Raw genomic sequence first — 24,235 nt, 5'->3', positions numbered from 1 at the left:
CACGTGGAGGAGCTGGTGTTTAAACTGGAGGCCAGAGGGGGCTCCTCTGTGCCACATTGCCTCCCGGCCTCCTGAGTTCCAATGCATAGAATGTGTGTGCCCAGGGCCCAGGGCACTGTGCTCAGGTCTGGCGAGCCCCACCAAACCCTAGTAGAGTGGGAGGAGATAGAGAGAAAGGCAACCAAAGTGACAGAAGTGACGGTGGGAGGGGCGCTGCAGTGAGGCGGAGGGGAACGTTCACGCTGGGATACGGCCCCGGCCACGTGGCTCATCCTGTAAGCTGACATTTACTTCCTGGCAGCTAGAGAGGGCGTTGTGAATATGTAAATAAATAATATGTATATCAGTGTGAGGGTAAATGGATTAATACATTATTCTAATATGTTTAAACGATATCATACATTATTAATACATCTACTGGTATAAACTAAGGGCTCAAGAAATGTTAGCTATTTTGTGACTATTATTAGTACATGACCGGGGCTCAGAGAAACCTGTGGGACTGACATTATTATAGCCTGTGGGACCGACATTATTATCTCTATTTTACTACTGAGAAACAGATGGTTCCAGACGTTAAGTAGTTCATCTCTAGAAATACAGCCCATCAGAGGTAGATCCTGGAATTGGAACTTTAATTTGAATTCAGCCTAACACCGGAGATCCCACCCTTAACTGTTAGGTCCTAGTGCCTTCTGCAAAACTAGAATGAGGGTCACGCACCCTGCCACTCGGGGCCCCTGTCAGAGAGGCTCGGGGGCTGGGTGGTGTGCGTTTGGCATGGAGCAGCAGAGCTGGTGTACGTACGAAGGGAAGACTGCATGTGGGGAGGAGCTAGAAAGTCTATGTGTTATGTGCAACAGAGGATCGGTACCCACTATGTGTAAAGCAGTCTACAGACAACATACAGCATAAAAGTGGGCAAAGAATATGAATGAGTAACCAGCAGAAGTCTTATACATGATTAGTAGTAAGCTTTGAAAAGATAACCTTACTAAGTTTTAAAGACATGCAAATTTAAAATACCACTTTTTTAACTCACTAGAATGGCAACAGTTAAAAAGATTGATGATAATATTTAGTTCTGGCAAGTGTATAGGGGTAACACTCTTATACATTGTTGATGGACTATGAATTGGCACCATCTTTCTTGGAGAGCAATTTGACAATATCAAAACTTAATATGCTCATCATACCGTAGGCTTTAATTCTAGGACTCTGTGCTATAGAAATACACATATACTCAAACACACATTTGTACAAAAATGATTGCTGAAGAGAATTGTTGTAACCTAAATATCCATCAATAAGACACTTTCTACATAAATTATATTCTATTTATACTTTGAGTGAGAATGAAGTAATGAAGTAGGAAGATATAATGATAATTTAAATAAAAAAGAATATTTTGTATGGTATGACCCCAATTGTATAAAAACAAGCAACAATTCTATGTGTATGACTATATGTTTAATATTATATTATATGCTTGTCCTGTAAATACACTGAAAGCTACAGATAAATACACACTAAATGATTACTAGGAGGTGAAGAAAGTTAGATTAGAGGCTAGGAGTTATTGTCTTATTTTATGTATGTTATGTTAAAATTTGTTACACAAGCCTAAGTTGTTATAATTAAAAAGTATCAAATAAAGACTTAACATTTCTTTTAAAAGAGCATGTGGATGGATGGCAGCTCTGTCATCTGAGTGTGACTTCCTGACAGGACGAATCATTTTGTGTCTGGGGCAGGAGAAGAAGGCCGCCTGGTCCCATGGAGCGATCATGAGTTTTGAAGTCAGTTCTCATCCCACCTCCATGCATTTGTGACCTTGGATGAGTTACTTAACCTTGGTGAGTCTGTTTCTTCATTGGTAAAATAGACGTCACTTATGGCTGTGGCAAATTATGCAGGATGGCATGTGTCATGTTCTCATAGCACGACTGGCTCTCCAAATTGAGGAAGACCCAGGAAAATGGTTAACAGCTAGGGGGCCAGGAGGAAGCAGATTTGCAGAGCCTCCTACGCTCTATGGTGTAAATATTCTCACCATGGCTGATTTCAAGCTCCTAGTGGAGCCTACGTTAGCAAGCGACAGGTAGGACCTCAAAGGTCATATAGTGCAATCTCCTACCCAGTGCTTGAGTTGTCTTCACTACATTCATGGAAAGATAGAGCCAGACCTGCCTCCACAGAGCTTCTTCCCCATCCCTAGGGGTGGATTTCTCCAGGGCGGGGTGGGGGCTCACAAGAAATGCTCAGTTCCTCTACCACATGCCAGCCCTTCTGCGGTTGAAAGTCTTCTCTTCGAATTTTACTTGAGTCTTTTCTTTTCTGGGTCCTTGTAACTCACCTCAGCCTTGACCCTGAGCTCCCCTTACCCCACTTCCACCTGGTCCTCTTCCCCTGGATGTGTGCTGCCACTGCCGATTCCCAGAAGGGCGGGAATTCGCAAAGGCTGTTATTTAAAATAGCCAGGTCCTTGGGCCCAGGATAACTGGCAGCAGCAACAGGGTGACCAGGACTACATCGGTGACAAGGGAGGGTGGCTTGAGAGTAGACACCGGCTGGGCTCGCCGAGGAGGCGTGTGCAGACTTCAGATGGTGGCCGAAGTCCCTTCGCATGTCTTCTCTGCTCTCACTTGACTGAACTTTGGCAAAGCCTGTCCTCTTAAGCCTCCTCCTGCCCACTCAGATGACTCAGATGCTTCGAACCAGGGCATCCTCCTAGAGGCCAGGCTGAGTCATCGCCTTCCACTGTTAAATAACAGTGAAAAGCAGGCTTCGATTGCAGGGCCCTGCCTCCAGCCAGCTCAGGTCCACACAGCAGACCTTGCAGGCCACTGCTCTGCATTGCTTGTGACTAACTCTTCTCCCCCTCTTGCCTGGCAGCACTTCTAAGATTGGAGCCCAGGCCCTGCCTGTCTGCCAAAGCTACAGTGTAGCCCAGTCCCTGAGGAGTCAGAAAGACTGGTTTGATGCCTCCTCATAAAAATTTAAAAAAATTAAAATTAAAAAGCCTTGGGGTTTGGGGCCAGTCTTACAAGAACCCTTTGGCCCTGCTCTGTTCTCACATTCCCACTTTCCTTCTCTCCCTACCCCACTTGCCTCAACCAGGACCCGGGCACAGCCTTCTGCCTCGATTGTGTGAGGTGACAAGGAGAAGGGATACGGGAGACCAGTGAGCGGGGGCAGATGAGAACTCTGCAGCAGGCAAAGTCTCCCCACTCCCCTCATCTTACTCCACTTTCAGTGCCTCCCTTCCCTGCTCCTGTACCTCGGAAAATGACAAATAGATCCACCCTAAAAGTAATGGGATTTACAATCTTGGGAGTAAAGTTTGTCTTTGAAAAGAGGCTATCTAGGGAGCACAAGCCTTTATTGCCTCCTTGGAAGGCTCACAGCTCTGCTTTACCCACCTAAATCCTAGCAGGTCTAGACGTGCTCCTCTGGGAAGAGCACCCACAACCCTGGTTTCAGGAAGCTCAGCATTCCTGTTCTTTAAGTTCTCCTGAAGTGGACTGGCAGCGTCCAGAGGGCAGGACCGTGTCTCACATCTTTCGGTATCCCTCCAAAGAGCCTGACCCATGCTGGGAATATGGAGTCTTCAATAAATAGTCATCCACCTACCCCCATCCATCCATCCACCTATCCCATCTGTCCACCCATCTATCCATTTATTCATCCATCCATCCATCCATCCATCCATCCATCCATCCATCCATCCATCTGTCCATCTATCTGTCCATCTATCTGTTCATCCATCCAGCACATGTACTATATGTTTAATATATATTAGTACTATGAAGGTCTGAGGATATAGACCAATTGCTATCTCTAAGGCACTTGTATATGGGGGATTGATCGGTAAGCCCAAATAAATTACTTTTATTAATACACAGTACCTGGCAATTATAGGGCACTTTGCAATTTACAAAACGCTGTTGCAGCCCAATGGATTCCTGAGGCAAGCAGAGACTAGAACCCAGGTCTGTCTGACTCCACTCATTGGCTCACCTAGCATTGCAGAGCAAGAGACATACTTATGATTTAGAAGAAGGACACTTCCTACTCTAGGAGTTCCCCTTCCCTGATGAGACCCTTTGGATGAGATGCTTCCATCTCAGAAGGCATCCTGTCGATGTGTCAAGGGGACTTCCGGTTCTAGCAGGACAGCTCTCCTGAAGGGCTCCAGTTTCCAGCTGCCCTTCCTCTGACTGTCCCAGCAGCTGCGCCTTCCTGCTGGAGACCGATGGCCTGTGCAGAGACCCGAGCCGGGCCCCAGCTCCCTGGGCTGGGCGGAGAGTCTTCTCTGTTTGACTCGCTGCCAGGCCGCCGGAGTTTCTCCCGAGTTAGGGGTCTTAGGGCTGGATGTAAGCCCTCAGCTGCCAGATGCTAAGCCTCATCCTTCGTTACCTGACTCTACTCCTCCCCACCAAAACACAAATACCTCTGGGGGCTGCTAGGACAGACGGAAGAACCAAGAACCAAGAAAAACACCACCACAAATACATACACGCACACATACACACTTACAGGTGTGGCTGCTTGGCATTCGGCCTCCGAGGGCAGGTGGGAGTTCTCTCTGAGTCTGGGGGTCTCCTTTTAGAGGAACAGTCTAAGCCGAGTCAGAGGAAAAAGGCTTTGGGAGCAAAAAGAGTCTGTTGAGGCCAAGCCACTTCCTTCTGGGTTTTCCTTCTCTCCCTCTCATGCACAGACTTGGGAAAGTTGCAAAAGAGGCTGGGCCAGGGTGACCTCAGCTGTGTGGGTGGAGTGGGTGGGGTGGAATGGAATAGCTAGGCTTCAGAGCTGACTGGATTCCGGGCCTCGTGAGAATTTAGTTTACAGGGACTCTGCCCTAGGGGATGATGAGGGATGGAAGACTTCAGGGTAGGAGCTGGTAGTCAGAGGACCTGCAAGGTAATATGGCTTTGTCGACACCATAAAAAGCCTCTGGCTGATTTTAGGAACTTCTGTTCCTGCTGCTGGAAGCCATCTAGCAAAGGGGCCCTTTTGTTTGTTGAAGTATTGGACTCACATGTGTAGTAGATTTGGTCCCACTACTAGACGGGGTAGGAGAGGTTCTGGTTCTTACGCTTTGCCTTCACCCTAAAACTGTACACACCACGTCATACTACATCACTACAGCTACCACCGCCAGCACCACCACCACACACACCAGACTCGTGAGATGGGAGGCAAGTCCCGACATCTTCCTGGGCCTCTCAGATGAGGATATGTGATCCAACCTGAAGTATTTAGGAGACTATAGCAATTTAAGATGCTGTTAGTATGAGACTAATTTTGGTATCTCTTTGAACTGTCTGGAACCATGCTTTGGGTAACTATGATTGGCAGACATGTCAAAGGAACTCAAAAAGAGTCTGGTGGCTTTGGCTAGAAATAAATAATAAAGGTTTATTCAAGAGTCTTTAAGTATTCCAAAGGAGAAAGGGAAGCTAAGAGTTCTTATAGTAAAAATCATATTCTCGAGAAAAATCAGTCCCGCATCCTTAGCCTCTGGATCGGTCCAAGATGGTCATCCTCTAGATTACTGGTGGTCTGGCTACTGGATGTCAGGTGGGCTGGATACTTGACCACTCTTTTCTTAATCCACTGTGGCGGGTGTGGGGGCAGTCAGAGGGTTATCTGGAGGTGTGATGTACATCCAGGCATCGATGCAGGACTGAATATCTCAAGTTAAATTCCCAGACTAGTTAAAACAAAATCAGAATAATTTCCTCACTCCTCAGCCTCCTTGATTTTAGTAATTTAGCAGCTTGACGGCAGTGACTCCGTTTTGCTTCTTCACTGTATTCTTCAGATACAAGGGAAACAAAGTGAGTTTAGACATGTCCAAATTAAGTGAGTCACCAGATTCCAGGGGATCCTCTTGGGGCTTGTAATATATTTGATGCACCCCTTCACCCCCGTTCCTTTTGAGATGGGATTTTTCCTCCTTTGTGGCCCGTTCCTATGTTTAATAATCTTCACTGTCAAAAACTTCTTTCTTGTGGCCAGTGTTGAGTCTGATGCTGCTAACGTCTATGGTCAACGAAACTACACATTCCTCAAAGGCAGAGCTAGTAACCTTGAACCCCACACTCAGCGACGCACAGTGCCAGATATAGGCTTGGTAAGGAGTTTTTAGTGGAAGAAATCTCTAGTTGAAGGTCATTTCCTTGTTCCAATTAGCAAATACACCTGGAGGGAGGGCGCGGTGATTTCCCTGAAGTGTAATTTTGGACTTTAATATTTAATAATATTCCACTGAAGTTGAAAAAACTGCAAAATGTGTTTCCTCAAAATATTCTATTTTGCTTATTTGGGAAAAGGTGCCTCGGTCCACCCTCAAGACAACCACCGTTTATGATGGCCAATTTGTTCTTAAATTGTTGCCCTTTAGAATCCACTCTCTTCCCAGACACATACTTTTCTGAGACTAGGCTTTAAACAGTGTGTGTGTGCATGTGTGTGTGCGTGTGTGTGTGTGACAGCGACAGAGAGAGAGAAAGAGCGAGGCTGAGGACGAGAGCCTGCAGAGACCCATGTGAGCCTCTTTCAGGGAACATGTAAAAGCGAGCATGGAGCTGCTGCCGTGGGTCCTTTGGGATAGGGGAAGTGAGCTATCCTCAGCTAGTCCTTACAGCCTCTGAACATGGAACTGAAACTTACACCTTTAGGGGATGTTTGCAGAACTATCCTTAACACCTTTGGCAGCCAAGTCACCAACCACTCTCAGGCCTCTAGGCCCCACTTCCTCAGTCCACATGGATCAAGAGTCAGCAACTTCCCTTCTCTTCCTCTTACACATGTTCCAGGGAGGAACGATGACCAGCCTCTACCCTGTGGGGGAGGCTCTGACACTGTATTCATTGAATGTCCGTCCTTCCTTCCCTCCTGCATACATTCATTCAATTATCGGAGTCTGTCAGACTCGTCGGGGGACGCAAAATGGATATTTGCATTTCACCAGTGGAAATAAGACATGGTACAAATAATGATATAAGAAATGCAGCTAAAGGGTTGTGGGAATTTTTCTTCTAGAGGAAGAAAAGGGTTTATGGAAAGGAGGTATCTGAATCAGAGCTTGGAGGATGCACAGGATCTGAACATGTGCAGGTGTGTTGTAAGTAGGGGAAGGAGTCGAGTTTAAAATAAGAAGTGACTCGGGAGAGCAGTGGGCCCTAGGTAGTCAGGAGAAGAGATACTGAATTTCGGCTGAAGAGAGTACATAAGGCTCCAAGTCGGCGACCCCCTCGCAGTGTGCATCCTGCGGGACTGAGATTCCTATCTGGTTTTTCTCGGCACTGTGTCTAATGCCCCTTAACAATCGTTGAAAAGGGGCCATTTTGGTGAGTGTCCTCCGCTGGCGAACAGAGTAGAAAAAATCCTGGGAGGAAATGAGGATGGTTCCATTGGGTCCAGGGTGGATGAGCTATGAATGGACAGGAGGTCACCCTGAGGCAAGGCCCTAGAGAGCCCCCAAAGTCATGTCGACTTGGACTTCATTGGGTGCACAGGAGGGATCTGTTGAGAAGTCTGGAACCAGGGAAGGATGCGATTGGAGACAGGTTTCAGAAATGCGTCTGGAAGGAGGGGAGACCAGAATCAGAGCATCAGGGTGTTCTTGAAGTACTCCTGGTGAAAGGTAATGACTAGGGGAATGGGGACAAGGAGACCAGTCACAGAAGCAAATCTGTGACAGAACCGACAAGGCTGTTGTGAATATGAAATCGCTGACGAGTTCAATCCCTCAGCAGGTGTTACAGAGGACCGGGGAGCTGGGTGCTGGGTATTCCGCGGGGAGCAAGACGCCTTTCCTCTCTCACTCCGAGCATTTAGAGGGTTCTTATTAATATTAATTGAAGATGTCCTGGGAAAGTGGGAAGGACTGTGAGGCAGGAATGGAGGAACGAGCCTGCATAATCGAGGGGACGATGATGCCCCTAACTGACATGAGAAACACAGTGAGATTGGAAGGGGATACGGGGCTTCTGTTTTGTCTAAACTGAGGTTGATGTACCAGCAGGACATTTCCATGACACCAGTTAAGCTTGTCTAAGGTGTACACTGTCTTGTTCACGTTTCTGTCCCCAGACCACACTGCTCAGTGCTTGGCCTTGACTGCCCCCACCCCACCCAGCCACAGACCCTTGTCTTGCTTACAGCCAGAGCAATTCTGATGACAGCTTAAGCCATCTCCCTGGTCTTGAATCTGTGAGAACCATATCTACAGGTCAAGGAGCCTGCCAGCGGGGTGCTGACTGAGAAAAAGCCAGCGCTAGGCTTGCTCCCAGGCTGGTGGCCCTGGCTTCCTAGTAGCTTCCTGGAGAGGCCAGGAATACGAATCGGAAGTGGAGGGGCTAAACGCTCATGGGCAGGTTCGGACCAGTTAAGACAGGAGTAAAAAGTAACCAGCAGATAGAAGTTCAAACCCGCCCCCAGTCTCATCCGCTGCCATCAGGCCATTCTGCGAGCAGCCCAGCAACAGCTGTGTTTGTTGCAAATCTGTCCTCACCTCGTACTTATTCCCCTTCTCTCGCTTCCTTTGAATTAAACTTCCCAATACAATGTTAAATATAAGCTTCTGACTCAGGCATTTAAAAAAAGTTTCCCCTTATCGAACCAGGACCAAAAGAAGGCTCCGTAAATATTTGTTGGGTAAATGAATGAATGGCAGGACTAGAGCTCAGGCTGCACAGTGCAGGACGAGAAACAAAGATGTAGGAGTTATTTCGGAAAAGTCATAGCTTTGTAAATCGTTCATTTCGACATGCTGACGTGAGGGTTGCCTCCGTAGATTACACTCACGCGGAGGCACATGGTCTCCTGTGTGTGAAAGGGCAGGGGGAGAGGGACAGAGAAGAGGGCTGAGGCAGAACCTGAGACACACTGACATTTACAAAGCGGGAGGGAAAAGGTCAAGGCCGCTGAGGCAGAGACTGCTGGTGGTCGTCAAAGCCCCTGACACCTCCACGCCGCAGCTGGACGGCATCTCCAGCCCCTGTGGATAGGTGCGGCCATGGACTATGTTTCAGCGAATGAACAGAATGGTGAGCAACACAAAGCTCCTGCCCTCTTGGCGCTCAAGTTGGACAGATGTAGAGGAAATATTCTGTTGGTACCTTAACCTCTTTCAGACCTGGCCCGGTAAAACCTCTTGCAGGATCTGCCACACTCTTTTCCTGTCTACAGGACAGAAAGAATGACTCTGAGGTCCCAGGGGATTTGGAAACCATAAGACGAAAGGGCCTAGGTCTTTGAATTATGCAAGTCTTCCATGGGACTCTTCATGAATGAGAGATAATCTTTTATTGTTTAAGCCACTGTGATTTGGAGGTTTATCTGTTCTAGGAGTTAGTGGCATGTTATAACCTCGCAAGAGTTGAGAAGACAAGAGGCAGGTGTTGCGGCTGAGGAGTAGGAGCTCGTTGTGGTCCTGAGGCCTGGACTTGCGGTCAAGCCCTGGTGTCTTTTACACAGCCTAGGTTTGTGGGGTGTTGAGCAAATTCTCACATGTTCCCTCTACCCTTACCACCCTTCAAAGTGCAAGTTCTTCTTTTATGAGCTCCCAGCCAAAGATGCTGAGCCTACTCTTGAACTTTACTTACAGAAGGAATCAGACGTCACAGTCCTGAGACTGCTGACACCCTCAGCAGGCAGGACAGTCATCGGTCCCCCTCCTACGGGAGGAGGCACGTGCCAGAGTTCTTTAGTAGAGAACAGAAGCAGTGGGAAGAGATGAGCAACACGGCCTGCGAAGGACAGAAGCCGGGTAGTGCTGGAGGTCTCGGCACTGGGGACTTGGGAACTGTCTCTCTCTGTGCGTCTGTCACACACAACTCAGCTCCAGGCGCTTGTCCTCCCTGTGGGGTCACACTCAGTGTTCGCTTCCCGGGAGAGGGAGCCTGACTGGTGTGACTTGAGGCCTGTGTTCTCCCCTGTTATGTCAGCCATGGTGACAGGAACCTAGGACTGTTAGCCTGCCAGGCTCACCTAGAAGAGGAGAGGGACAATTCCTCCAAGAACGTTATGCTCAGCACGACAAAAATGGCTCCCCGGAGTCTCCTTAGCAAGGCCTTGTTTCTATTCAGGAGGAGACAGGGTAGGCACCCACCGACATGTAAGCGGTGAATGCATTTTTTTTTTTTTTTAGCGAATGCATTTTTATTTTAAAAAATAAATACTATGGGAACTGACTGGAATCTACTTGCAATCCTCGCATTTCAGATATCTTGAACTGACAAATACCTGGGCTTGGGGGAGGAGGTAACATAGAAGTGGTGGACTAGGAAGCGAGAGACGTGGATTCTACTGTCACCTCTGCTTTTGACAGATTGTTTCATTGTTTTAAACGCTAATTTCCCCATTTAGAAAATGGGGAAATAAAACCCGCTTCACAGATTTGTTGGAGAGGAGGGGAAGAAACAAAAGACACAATACCAAAAGCTCCTGAAAGGACTTTAAGAAGCCAAAAATCAAATATAAGAGCAGTTAGTAAAATGTTCCCCTAAAAGATATATTGACGCCCTAATCCCCGGGACGTCAGAATGACCTTTTTTAAAAAATTGGGTTGTGGAAGATGTAATTTGTTGACGTGAGTTCATGCTGGAGTAAGGCAGATCTTAATCTGATATAACTGATATCCTTATAAGAGAGGTGAAGAGACATAGAGGCAGAAACGCACAGGGAGCAGACTGTGTGGCAACGGAGGCAGAGACTGAAGTGTTGCAGCTACAAGATGAGAAACATCAAGGATTTCCTGCCATCAACAGAAGTTAGGAAGAGGCAATTTCAGAGGGAGAACGACCCTGTTGACGCCTTGATCTTGGACTTCCAGCCTCCAGAACTGTGAGACAATACATTTCTGTTGTTGTAAGCTACCCGGTCTGTGGTACTTGGTTACGGCAGCCCGAGGAAACAAATATAACATTTTAAAACAATACCTAGGGCACAGTGAAGCTTTACCAAAGCTCTTGGCCCATCCCTGAGAGATCTGTGACGTAGTATCAGACACAGGTCATGGGACAAGGACATAGATTTCAGGGCTAACACCGATGATGTCAAGGTCATAAAGAGTAAAGGTCAGTTTTGGAAAACCCAAAGCAGCTAATGGGGCTAAGTCGGTTACACAACCAGTGGGAGTTTAGTCCATGCTGACCGAAAGCGTCACTTCTGCCTTGAGGGACCAACATGCACAGGGCAGCCTGGAAACTGGCTCAGGGCAGCCTGGAAACAGCCAGCTTTCACTTCCTGCACATGCGGTTTAAGCATCATTTTCATATTCCAGGCTTCCACCACTCAGGCTCCTGGGCACATTCACCACTTCAGGGAGGCTGCCTGCTCTGCAGACATCACTCTTAGGGAGAAAGCCTGTAGGGGTGCTATCTAACAATTGGCTCCTCCTTGGCTCTTGGTGTGCTTTGTTTTAGAGGAAAAGTCATAAAACCTTTTTACTCTAGGGCTTCTGCCTTTTATGATATTTGCCTATGTTGAGTGTAGGTCTGGTCCTTGGGTGAGCACAGGCTAATAAACTAGGTAAGTGTTGCACGCACTTATTGAATCCTCACAATAACCCTGTGAAGTAGTTACTATTACCATGTCCATTCTACAGATGAACAAACTGAGGTGCAGAGGTCCCACAGCTGGCATCGAGAATCAAGTCCAGACCTGTCTGACTCTAGAGCCTTGTTGTTAACTGCCCTACTACACTGCGACCTTATTTGGATCAGGCTGTTCTGAGTTAACTCTGAAAGCAATAATTTAATTTAAAAAAAAAAAAGTAAAATCAAAACAAAAGAGTGTGCATATGTGTGTAGCCGTGATCTGCTCTGACCATGACGGGGACAGGTCACAAACATTACGAGATGAGCACTTCTACTCAGGTTAGCTGACTCTTAGAGACAGCTCTGTGGGGTTGATATCTCACAGACATGAAGTAGTCAGCCAAGGTCACCAGTTTGATGAGGGGTGGAGGGCAGATGTGATAACAGATAACAGAGGTTATCTGTGTGCCTGGTGTGTTTTCCACGACGCCTGCTGCCCAAAGTGGCAGCTGGGTCTGTCTCAGTTGTCTTGTAGCTCTCAGAGTGACTCACTTAGTGCCTGGCACAAAAGAAATGTTTTTTGGATGGAATCGAAGTAACCCCCAAATGAATCTAATCTTCATTATGAGAGAATTTGATAAATAAATGGACACAGTACAGGGGTCAGAGGGAACGAGCTGTCTGCGCTGACGTGGAATCTGCTGTTAAATGAAAAGAGCAATTTAGAGACAAGTATGGTTCCTTTTTTTGTAGAAAGAACAAGGTTTCCTTACCAACAGCCACCTCTGTCAGTTTATAAATGCACGAAAAGTCCGTGTCAAACAACTTCATATTGATAATAACGCTTATCTCTGAGGGGGAGGATCATGGAGGACTTTCATGTATTTTATAATAAGAAAAACCATGATGGTAATTCCATTTTGAAAAAGGCAAAAAGAAAAGAAAGACAAGTTGTTTCTGGAGGCAACAGATCCCACTGGAGTGGGATGCAGCTCAGACCTGGATTCTCCAAGTCGATTCCCTCGGGGTGGGGAAACCCCAAAGTTGAAAGGGGTTCGTTCAGAGTCAGTTTCTCTCTCTCTCTCTCTCTCTCTTCTCCTTCCCTCCCCACCTTATACTATGAAATATTTTCATTTACAACAAACATATAAACACATTACAAGGAACCAGCGCTGCTTGGAAAATGGGCCCAGACGTCTCTTTGTATTGAGTCAGATCAAAAGTTTTCAGGAACTAAATTGAAGGGACACTCAACTTGCTAAAGGTGGAGTGATTTGAGCATTAAAAAACTGCAGTAAGTTGAGACACTCATAATTCTGAAACTGGTAAATAAAAGGGGAAAAAAAGCAAGCAATCTTGCCTTTCCTGTATGAGCTGTACCTCATGGTGAGCAAACAGTTGATGAAAACGTTATTTTTCATAGAAGAATTTCAGCTAACAAATACAGGAGGAATTAGAGAATTAGAAAAATCCCTATTTTGCAACTCCCAATGACAGTGTGGATCTAAGCGATGATCATTAGTGGCCTCTGAAACCTTTAGGTGAAGTACCAAAGGGAAATCTGTTATGGATAATGAGGCTGACAGGTCCGGGACCCACTCACCAGGGGAGGCACCAGGCACTACCTGCCGCTGATGGGATACGGTGAGATGTTCCCAGCACTGTCTATGAAGTTTTCTTGCCACCAAATCAGGCCTCTGGTTCTAACTACCATTTTATAGGAAAGATGGACCCAGAGAACCACATTACATGACACCTCTGGATTTTAACCAGCAAAATTCAGAATGTGGTCAACTCTACAGATGAAAAGAGATATAAGAGGCATGTCAAATAGATGCAATTTGTGAATTTTGTTTGGATATTGATATTAAAAAGTCAGCTGTAAACGTAATCAAATATTTACGAGACAATGAGGAACATCTGAACACTGCCTGTTTAAGACTGTTAGAAGGACTGATGGATAAATCCTTGATGTGATGATTTGTGATGTGATGCTATGCTTCGAAATAACACAGGTGTGTGGGGCGAAAGAGAGGGGTGGATGGTGGGTCAGATAAAACAGGCCAGGCCGTGCACAGCTGGGATGACAAAGTCGGATGGAGGCGCACAGGGATTTATTGCACTATAATCTCTGCTTCTGTACATGTTTGAAAATTTCCATAATAAAATGTTAGCAAAAAGCAATATGAAATGTGGGCACATAACTTAATTCTATCCTGATGGTGGTGGAGGTGGTAGGTGTATGGACATGTGTGAAGTGTGTGTGTGTGTGTGTGTGTGTGTGTGTGTGTGTGTGTGTGTGTGTGTGTGTGTGTGCGCGCACGCGCGCGCTCTGTTTGGTTATAATTCAACTTGCAGCTCTGAAACGAATGCATTCTATTGAAAATGACTTTTTCACAGATATAAAGAATGCCCAACCTAATAGGCCCAGCTGGATTTCCACGGGGTATCAGGCAGACAGGCACAGACACAAGGCCCCTATTTAGGGGACAGCTGGGGCCAGACCCACACGGTTATTCCCACGGTCAAAGACAGAGTAAAACTGTCTGATGAAGACATCGCCCAGGATCCAGAGCGGCCCAGCTGGAGGCTGGATGTCAAGACCTTGAAAGCCACTGAAGCAGAACTCCGTTTCATCTACAGAATCCTGGGTTGGAAAGAAGAATGTAAGTGACATACAGAGAAGAAGGAAACAGTTCTGCCTGGAGGCTATACTGCGTGATGGAGGGAGCCACACTGCATGGCCTTGGACCGCTGCTTCACAATTTTGGTTGGTTGATTCTTTCTCCTGCTTCATACATCTATAAAATGGGAATAATAACATCCCCGGTCTGACTTGGTGGTCGAGGGGATTAAATTACTGTCATTCGAAAAGTCCTACATGACAAGGTCAGAAAACTTCATGGAATGGCGTGTCCCAGGTTTGCTCCTGCTTCGTGGCAGAACAGGAAATTGGAGACCCAGCCCACTGGTCTTTCCACCAGAGGCAGTCGTGTCCCTCCCAGAAGAAATACCACTTCAGAGCAAGATAAGATGGGAGGAGGTGCGGAGTGCAGGCGACTGTTTGAAAAGGGGAAGTGACGGGCAGGCATGTGGGTATGGCCCTGTGACTTGCAGAATAAGGAAACAGTTCTTACCGGAAGGGTATAGGCAGTTGGTTGGAGGGTGTAGGGGACTCCATTGATGGTGAAGGTGACATCTGGCATGACATTGAGGTTGTCACACTCCACAGCGTACTAAAACACAACGTAGAGGATTGATTTAGAGGCCTCCTATTTCTCAAGAGAAGCCTATGCCTCTGCTCCTATCCCTCCCCGCCCAGCCAGGCACTCACTTCTCCATTGGTGGGCTCTGCTCCAATGGCCTTTTGCAGCTGCTTGATCTCCTCCGAGGGTCCTGTGATGAGGGAGGTCCCTGTGTCCACAATGGCCTGGCAGCCCTCTGAGCAGAATATCACAGCACCTCCCACCTGGATTCTGAGGGCAAAGAGAAGTATCATCGGCCTCCTGCCCCTCCTCTCCCTGTTCCCCTTCCCCCAGCCAGAAGCTTCCCCGGCTCCCCAGCAGCTCTCACTCCCTGCTGGGCTCCCTGATAGCTGGAGCACATTAATAATTTCCATTTTGGTCTCTCTCACCACATGAGTATTTCTCAATTTGTTTTTGACTGAAATTCACCGCAGGAAATACATTTACTTCTTGACACACACATATACTCAATAAAAATTTCATGAAACATTGCGTAACCTTAATATGTGAAAGCACACTCTGCTATTTTCTATCCGAGTCTAGATCAGGATCCCTTAAACTTATGTCATGACCCATAAATGTGTAAATCCCTACAGTTTGAAAACCCCTCAGTAGACAGTGAACCAATGAGGCTTTTTCCTTTTGTTTCTCAGGTACCCTGAACATGCCTGGCACCTTGCGGGAACTTATTCCTGGCTGAATTGATACTTGAGTTACATTTCTTTGAATTCCTGCATTATCTAGTCTAGCACAGTGATGGGAATGGGTCAGGGATCTAATCCCACATCCCCAATTGCCCCAAGCCCGCCTGCTGCCCGTGTGTGTGTGTGTGTGTGAGAGAGAGAGAGAGAGAGAGAGAGAGAGAGAGAGAGAGAGAGAGAGAGAGCGAGAGAGAGAGAGAGAGAGAGAGAGCGCGCGCACGCACGAGAGCGCTCAGTCCATACTGCCACCTCCATGAAACCCTTGAGGAGTTATTCAGATAGATAGAAACTGTCTTGCCCTGTCTGCTGGGTCACTTTGGTGGCACATCTCATAGAGCTCTGACCTCCTTTTTCTTTACATGACAGTAGTTTGTATGAACATCTTATCTTCTGTACATGCTTTGTGAATGCAAAATCTGGGTCCAGTTCCCTTGGGCACCCCCATGTCACTCAGCCCTTGCCTGTGTGTTAATTAACGTTGAGCGAACATGCAATTGGCTGAGTGTTTGTATTTACTGTCTGTTGAACTGAAGGCACACCACACATACAAGCAAGGAAACTGAGTTGGTAGGGCGTGCCTGCCGCCATGGTTACTGCTGCCTCTTCCAACACCTCACCTTCCCGCTTCTAGTCTGTGCAGCGGGGTCCCAGCATCCTCTCCAGGGACTAGCACTTTCATTCATGTCAGTTCAGTTAAATCCTATTTGAATGGTGCCTGTTGTAAGTTCTTTCCTCAGTACCATACCTGTGGAGGATACTCACGTGTCCAAAGCAATCTGCCAGTAACCTTGCTTGGTGACCGGGACCCAATTCAGGCTCCCAGAGAAATGGGAGTGATCATAGCCTCCGAAAATCAGCTCGCTCCCTGCACCACCTTCTAGGTCACTACAGGGAGAGAAAGGCAGATTGTCAAGGAAGAGCCACTGGAAAACCCTAGGGACAAGCTTCCACTAGGACTCTGCCTCTTGATCTGCTCACGCATGCCAAGCACATAGACAGGCAGAAACGTCAGCCGGGGCTTCGAGACCAGGGCTTCCAACTACTGCGAATTGATTAGTCTGGGCGTTTTGGCCAAAAGGATAGAAACAGCTCTGCTCAACGATTTGTGAATGTCCTCTGCTTCTTGGGATAAAGGGGGAGGGAGGTGAGAAATGGGGATAACGGGCCTGGTCATGCAGAACTCGGGCAGAACCAAGGCCAGAACCATCCCGAGGTGTGCATACACCAGGTGACTTGAGGCACCCCCAGAAGACACCTTTTCCCAAGTACCTTCCCAACTACTGTTGTGGTGGTGCCTAAGTTGGTTTCCACATTGTTCATTCTCTTGTGTTAAGGCAAAGAAGCTAATGTGTACTCAGAGCCACTTATTAGAACTTGAATGTTTATTCATTTTCACTGGTGGTCATTTCTCAGATTACGTTCCGGCACCTAACAGAACTTTGGGAAACTAGGACATAAAATGAATTCCTGTTCAAAAGGGAAAGGATCAGAAAAATTCAAAATCTGGGCTATTGCAAGGCAAGATAGAAAAGGAGAAGGGGGACTGGATATCTGCGATAATCTTAGGAAAGTGATTTTACAGAGAGAAGAAAAAACTAACGTTTGCTGATTGCCTTTAGGTAAGGCACTGTGCTAAGAATTTCACCTGCTTAATCTTATTTAATTCTCACATCCACCTGGTGTCCATGTAAGGATACTGAGGCTTAGGGAGACGAAGTAACATAAGTGGTAGGATTTAAATCCAGGTCAGTCTGACTGCAAAGCCTTTGCTATTTCCCATCACAGCTCCCGTCTTCCCAGCTGGAAGGAGACAGGAGGCCCTGAAATGGGGAGGTGGAGGTGTCCAGACAATCTGCCTTTTTCCTCCCAGTTCTGCCTGGGGCTGCCTCAACTGCAGCCATGCTGAAGAGAAGGAAGGTTGATGGAGGAAATTCAAGACTGTCCACATGGGAGAGGAAAACAAGGGTAACGGGCTTAGGCCAAAGCAAGGTGAGCTCAGGCCAGGTCTCACCGGGCAGGGGTCAGAAAGCTCCTTCCCTGTGTGGGGAGGAAGGTGAGATGACTCCCCCAGAACCCCAGGTGAGATGCTCAGAGGTGGGGTGTGATGTTTTCCAACAACAACACACAATTAAAAAAAAATTGTATAAATTGGTAAAATACACATAGTATAGCATTTACTGTCTTAATCATTTTTAAGTGTACAGTTCAGTAATATTACATGTATTCACGTTATTGTGCAACCAGTCTCCAGAAACTTTTCATCTTGTAAAACCGAAACTCTATAACCATTCAATAACTTCCCTTTCCCCTGGCCCCAATCCCTGGCAACCACCATTCTACTTTCTATTTCTATGAATGTGACCACTCTAGGTACTTCATATAAGTGAAATCATACAATAGTTGTCTTTTTGTGACTGGCTTATTTCATTTAGCAAAATATCCTCAAGAGTTATCTATGTTGTAGCATATGTTAGAATTTCCTTCCTTTTCAAGGTCAAATATAGTCTACTGCACGTATGTACCACATTTTATTAATCCATCCATTAACATGAAACTATTTTATTGTCAATTTATGTTGAAATTTTTTTCCTGCCTCCTCCCTCTGGAGTTAAACTTTTTGAGAGCAGAGACTGTCTTTCTTGTTTCATTGTGTTTTTAGTGCCTAACATGCTCAGCATTATGTAATAGGGGCTTGAGACATATTTATTCACTGCATAAATGAATATTCAATTCCTTATATTAGTCCAGATTATAGCATGGTACAGTTTACAAAGCGCTTTTCATGACTGTATGAGGCAAATCCCAATTCCTCAATATTTAGAAGTTAAGTGTTTTGCCCCAAATCACCCAGCTGGCCAAGCAAGCGATCCAAACCAGGTGTCGTGACCGCAAAGTCTAGTGCTCTTCCAGCTGCGCCACACTGTCCCCCCGTCGTCATAACTGACCTGGACCCGGCAGGCTTGATGGGCCTTACCTGCTCATATAGACAGAAAACATAGGCACATCCACCAGGTTCTGGGCCATCATGTTGTCAAACACTGGGGTCACCCCTCCAACAGCCAAGGAGGGGTATCCCAGGCCCAGAATTCCATCAAACTCCGCATTCACAAAGGTCTGGCCAGGCTCCGTGACACTCTCTCCGAACTGCTGGCTGACCACAGTCAGTCCTTCCACCTGACAGGAGAAAGCCCAAGGGTCTCAGATTCCCAGATTCTCCCTCTGTCCTGAAGCTAATTCTTCTCCTTTGTAACTTTTTTTTTTTTTAATTAAATGGGCACAAGGATTTTTGCCATATTCCCACTTAGTTTTTTAATGTAAACCTTTTTTGTTGAAACTTAATACAGAAACCATAAGTGTACTGTTCAATGAGGGTTCACAAACTGTACACACCCATGTGAGCAAATTCCCGAACTAAGAAACAGGACATTGCAACCCCCCGTCAACCATTCATGAATTCTGCCCATCATCGCACCTTTCCTCAATTCTCTTGGCTCCTAACAGTATATATTGGCTTTGCTTATTTTTTTAAATTTTATATAAACAGAATCACACATTATGAATTCTTTTGTTTCTGGCTTATGTCACTCAACCTTATGCTTATTGCATGCTATTATAATTTGTTCACTGCTATTATATTTCACAGTACGAATATATCATCGTTATTTATTCATTCTACCATGATGGATATTTGGGTTGTTTCCTGTATTTGACTATTGCTAATAGAGCAGCTTGTACGTGTCTTTGGATGAATATGTGTACATCTTTCTGTTGGATGTATGCCTAAGAGTTAAATTGCTAGATCATAGAGTATGTAAGTGTCTCAACTTGAGTAAATACTGATAGTTTTCTGAAGTGATTTGTACTAACTGACGTTTTCAATTACCAATGTTTTAAGAGTTCCAGCAGGCAGCTGTTTTATATCCTCACCAATGCTGGATAGTGCCTTCTTTTCCATTTCAGTTTTCTATTGGATACGCAGTGGGTACATTGTGGTTTAATTTGTTTTTCCTAATGACTAATGAAATTGGACATTTAGATATCTTCTTTTGTGACAGAGTTTAATGTGAAGCTGCCCCAGGAACCAGAAAATCTGAAGGAGGAACCAGTGGAAGCTGGAGTAGCTGTGAGCTCGGCTGCTGCCTCACACCGGGCGAGCCAGCAGAGAAGCAACAGGCTAAGGCTAAAATTCCCTCTCCCGTGCCATTTCAGTTCCTTCTCTGTTTCCCAGAGGTAATTACTATGATCAGCCTTCTAAACAGTCATTTATACTTTTACTTATGTTCTAATAGAAAATATAGAGTGTCATTTTATCTGTATGTGATATTTTTCCATAGATGGTATGTTTTCTGCTCCTGGCCCTTTTTCACGCCATATGTCCTACTCCCACTCACTTTAAAGGAATGCTGATGAAGCCTGGTCCCTGGTGGCGTTGGAATCACCCCAGAACTGGAACGATGCTCACCAGAGTGGGTCAGCCCCCATGTGCCCAAAGGCCTGGGCCTATACAGTAGTCCCTCTTATCCACAGAGTAAACATTCCAAGACCCCCCAGTGGACGCCTGAAACTGCAAATAGTCCCAGAGCTTATATATACTATGTTTTTTCCTATATATATCTACCTATAATAAAGTTTAATTTTATAAATTAGGCACAGTAAGGGGTTAACGATAACTAATTATAAAATGGAACAAAGCAACATACTGTAATAAAAGCTACGTGAATACGGTCTCTCGCTCTCTGATAACTGATCTGATATCACAGTTGACCTCTAAGTGACTAATGGGCAAGGAGCATATGTATACAGCACGGATATGCTGGACAAAAGGATGATTCACATCCTGGGTGGGAGCTGGTCGGCACAAGATTTCATCATGCTACTCAGAGTGGGCGCAATTAACAAATTATAATTTATTTCTGGAATTTTTAATTTAATATTTCAGACCAGTCAACTGAGGATAACTGCACCCACAGAAAGCAAACACACGGATAAGGAGGAACTGTGCTGCTGCCCATCAGCCTGGGTAGAGCAGGCCAAGGCTTTCCTGGTTTTCTGCCCCCACATTGGTCGGGTTCCCGCAGTTCTGGGACCCGTAAGACCTTTGGTCAGAGGGAGTTTAAGGAGCAGCTCATGAGCTCAGCATTGAGTTCAGGGCTAACCTTGTGCTGTTATTTTGACAACTGGGAATCTGGCTTGTCTCCATGATTGGACCCCTACTTCCGACCTTGCTGCCTTGTCTCAGTAACTGAGTTCCCACCTTGAGCCCCACCTTGGACATCTTTATCCTTCTAGATGGAAGCCTGGTGTTGTCTCCTTGGTGCTCCTGGGATCAGAGATCCAGCTGTGAACCCTGCCACCAGGCTCTCAGCCCTGTGCACTGTTTTCTGCGGGAACCCCCCTTGCCATCACTCTAGGGCTCAGCCCTCTGAGCAGACTGACCATCATACTGCAGCTTTCTCAGGCGGGGAGTGCTAACTGCACCTGACCAGGCCTCCCCCTTATGCTAGAAGCCAGTTCCTTGTTTCTACCTCTTTCTGAGGCAGATCTGAATCTGTCCCCCCAAGAACTCTGAACAGTGTTCTGTCTTCTATGTTTCTGACTAAGAGAGAAAAAAACGAAGGAATTATACTCACAGAGACTTGATCGGCTCCGATGATTCCAGACAAGCTCCCAGTCCCGTAATGAATGGAGAAATGGCTCCCTACTGTACTGTAGGTGTCGGACTGGGAAGGGTAGAACCTGGCGTGTGTCTCTGGAAAGCAAGGATGCTGCTTTTGCCTAGGCCATCAGCTCACTGCCTTCATCCATGCCCTGACACCCCAGAGTAAGGATCTCTTCTCTCAACTTCCAGCAGTGAGTTGGGGCCGTTGGAAAGGATGGCCATGGCCTTCGCTAATGAGCTACTACATTCCCCATATGTAGTGGTCTAACTGGGCCACTCAAAGAGTTGTCCCTGGGCAAATAGGATTGCCCGCGGTAACCTTCTGAGGCACACCAAAATAAATGCCAGGGCACCAGCAGCAGCCTTTGCCAACCACTGTGGGTCAGAGTCTGACATTCAAAAGAAACTCAGAAATAAACAATTGCCATTCCAGGAAATTACTCCCAACTCCTTGCCCAACCTGTGGACACTTAGTCTTGGGGTTTCCTGAGACATTCTGTCTCTAAAACTTGTCCTGCATAGGCTAAGACATCTTTCCTTAGCACTTCCTTTTCTAGTCTTCACTAAGACCTCTGAGTTACCTCTGGTCAAATAGATCTGCTGTATACTGTGTGCCACCAGCCCCACCTCCAGTATACTGGGAGATAGGTCACCAAGTCTCTTTGAAGCAGGTGAACACTCTACTCGGGAACCCGACACACCTACCTGCCCAGAAATAACCAGTGGAGTGGAACGTCCCCAATGTTCTTTTGGGCATTCCAAAGCGGGTGAGTCACCATGTATTCAAAGATTTGTATTTTTGATGATAGAGTTTACCCCTACTGATACTGGTCATTGTGAAAGTTACTAGCTTGGATAGCTGTCCTATTTTGCTTTCTGCTGAAGGCAATCCCAGGGCAGACCCAGAGTTGGAGAGGGGAGGCTGGTGTGCAGGGATGGCCAGTTTCTGGAACCCAGCCCCCTTCCCCAGAATGCCAGGCCTTCAATCCTAGGACTAGCCCCCAGCCATTCCTCGCTGGGGCTCCTGGCTCACTTACTGCATGCTGGGCTGGTGCAGTACACAGAGGGGACCCAGAGGTTAGAGGAGCCAGTGTCAAAGATGACGGTGAAATTCTGTGGTGGAGAGCCAACGGAGATGGTGCCGAAGTATTCCATCTACAGGCAAGGAAGGGAAGAGAGCAGGGTGTGTGTGATGGGGTGGGGTAAGGTGTTCATCAGGGGACAGAGGGAAAGCTGCCTGGGGCCAGAAAGCCCAGGATACTACAGACTGGAGCTCACAGAGCCTGGGAAGTGGCAACCAAAGGTAAAAGGAGTAGAGAAGGGGCTGCAAGGGAAGAAATCAAATCATTATTCTGATTCCCATAATAACATTTAGAGCAACGCAGAGAAGGCCTGCTCTGATCATCCCTTTCTCCCCACAGAGAAAAGTCTATACATGCTACTTTTTTGGCCAAGTCCATGGGGATTCAGGGAATTAGTCCATATGGCTCTTCCTAGAGGAGAAATCCACACTGGCCTTCAATGCTGCTGCCCACTAGCCATGCCCCAGGCTTGGCCCTCCTCTCCTCCCCTGACTCCCCAGCCCCTGCCCAGGGATGCCTCACATCCAAGTAGTTGATGAGGGGCTCATTGGCACTCTGGTCCATTGTGCACGACTCGGTGTACTGGATCATGTTCAAATTCTGTGATTTCCAGAACTCAGAGAGCTGGCCCTGAGCCCGCAGCTTCTTCCGGAGGGACTGATACTTCCTGAGGGGCACCCTGAGGACAAAGCCCATGTGAAGAGGAGATGCATTTCTGCCTCCCTCCAACCCCACCTTCACCACTCCATTTTTCTAGAGGTTAGTTAGGGAATTACACAGAAAGGGATCTGCAGAGCAGTGTGCCAAGGTTTGGCCAGAATCAGTGCCCTCTCTGCCCTCAGCCTTCCGAGCTCCTGTCTGCTTCTGCAGACTCTTAGACTTGACGGGCTCTTTGAGGTCTACTAGGAAAATGGGACAGAAGAACTCTTGGGGAAGCACTCCGTCCCTTGGGGAAGTACTCAGATTCTTTGAACAGCAAACCACAGCTTCAGGGTCCTGCTCTTTCAAACATGAGAGGGTCCGTGGGGCTCGGACAGGCAGCTCTGTCAGAGATGGAGGCAGGGGGATGGCTTGTCATGGGCTGGAGGTTAAGGCCAACGCAAGGTGACCACTTGGTAAGCGTTTTCCAAGCCCTCAGTTTCTTCTACTCATCATCTCCCCATCAGCTTTCCTTTCCCAAGGGAGCCCTAAGCACTGTCCCTGCTGGACACAGTGCTGCGGACGTGGCCTCACCTGCGGACATGGCTTACCTGTGGACATGGCCTACCTGTGGACATGGCCTCACCTGTGGAGTGATCCTTGGGCCTGCCCCAGGTCCAGGAGCACCAGCAGCAAGAGGACAAGTGTTTTCATTGTGGCTCTGACCAGCAGCTTCTCTCTCACTCTACCACAGCCTTCCTTGCCACCTCTCCTTTTTTTCTGTCCCACGGAGAAGTGGGAACCAAATCTCCGTAACTCAAACCTGACCAGCCCTGTCTGAGGATACGGTGATAAGGCCTCTGGAGTCAATAGCCAGGCCCTGAGCAAACATAACGTGAGTAACAGGGCGTTTCCCTCCACTGCTCAGCTCCTTTTCCTCCTGTGACCAGGCTGCGGATCTGGGGTGGGACTTGGGGATCTCTGCATCCTCTAAGAGTAAGAAGGTCTTCATGGCTTAGCTTCTCCCAGAGTCTTTGGCACCTACCTTGACCCCAAGAAGCCTTGTATTAATTGAGGAGCGAGGTGGCTCTGGACACCGGGAACCACTCTCGTCGTTGTTGCCACCAACTGTTGGACCAAAGGCTTCTGAGGGGTAGAAGCTCAATTGTAACATGCGGGGCAGGATTCTAACTCAAAATATCAATCAGTTTGTTCTGTCTGTATTTCTTGTTCTCTCCTCATTCCCTTAGGAGCCCCAAGGGCCGTTTATCCTCCCCGCAGTCCACGTAGAAGCAGAAATCAGCATTCCTGAAAGCCCCTGAAATAGGGAGATTTGGCTCTGGATTGTGGAACTGGT

The 24,235-nt window shown here is 47.0% G+C and overlaps 2 protein-coding genes across 2 annotated transcripts in view; both read right to left on the bottom strand.

Moving 5' to 3' along the window:
- Positions 1 to 4,729, bottom strand: part of RAB7B (RAB7B, member RAS oncogene family) — a 21,258-nt gene extending 16,529 nt beyond the window's left edge. The window contains exon 1 of the mRNA XM_006922840.3: positions 4,540 to 4,729. The gene's annotated coding sequence lies outside the window, so the exon portion shown is untranslated. The remainder of the gene's footprint in view (positions 1 to 4,539) is intronic.
- Positions 4,730 to 13,865: 9,136 nt separating this feature from the next.
- Positions 13,866 to 23,704, bottom strand: CTSE (cathepsin E). The gene is made up of 9 exons (XM_006922839.3): positions 23,525 to 23,704; positions 22,762 to 22,918; positions 22,195 to 22,312; positions 21,129 to 21,247; positions 18,473 to 18,672; positions 16,261 to 16,383; positions 14,887 to 15,028; positions 14,690 to 14,788; positions 13,866 to 14,199 (listed from the first exon to the last, which is right to left on the bottom strand). Exons 1-9 carry the CDS (start codon positions 23,590 to 23,592, stop codon positions 14,035 to 14,037), a joined length of 1,191 nt encoding a protein of 396 aa, XP_006922901.1. The 5' UTR covers positions 23,593 to 23,704; the 3' UTR covers positions 13,866 to 14,034.
- Between the last annotated feature and the right edge of the window lie 531 nt (positions 23,705 to 24,235).

Source organism: Pteropus alecto, unplaced genomic scaffold (genome assembly GCF_000325575.1).
Source record: "Pteropus alecto unplaced genomic scaffold, ASM32557v1 scaffold359, whole genome shotgun sequence".
In the NCBI taxonomy this organism is placed as follows: Eukaryota; Metazoa; Chordata; class Mammalia; order Chiroptera; family Pteropodidae; genus Pteropus; species Pteropus alecto.
Note: the sequence above shows the minus strand (reverse complement) of the source record. Positions and strands in the feature narration are given on the sequence as shown.

What these genes read in the sequence shown, in the direction of transcription:
- CTSE (XM_006922839.3), bottom strand. Translation starts at nt 23,592, where the DNA reads ATGAAAACACTTGTCCTCTTGCTGCTGGTGCTCCTGGACCTGGGGCAG. An exon ending in GCCCAAGGATCACTCCACAG is followed by an intron (nt 22,919 to 23,524) that starts GTGAGGCCATGT and finishes CTTTGTCCTCAG; the next exon opens with GGTGCCCCTCAGGAAGTATC. An exon ending in CCCTCATCAACTACTTGGAT is followed by an intron (nt 22,313 to 22,761) that starts GTGAGGCATCCC and finishes CCTTGCCTGTAG; the next exon opens with ATGGAATACTTCGGCACCAT.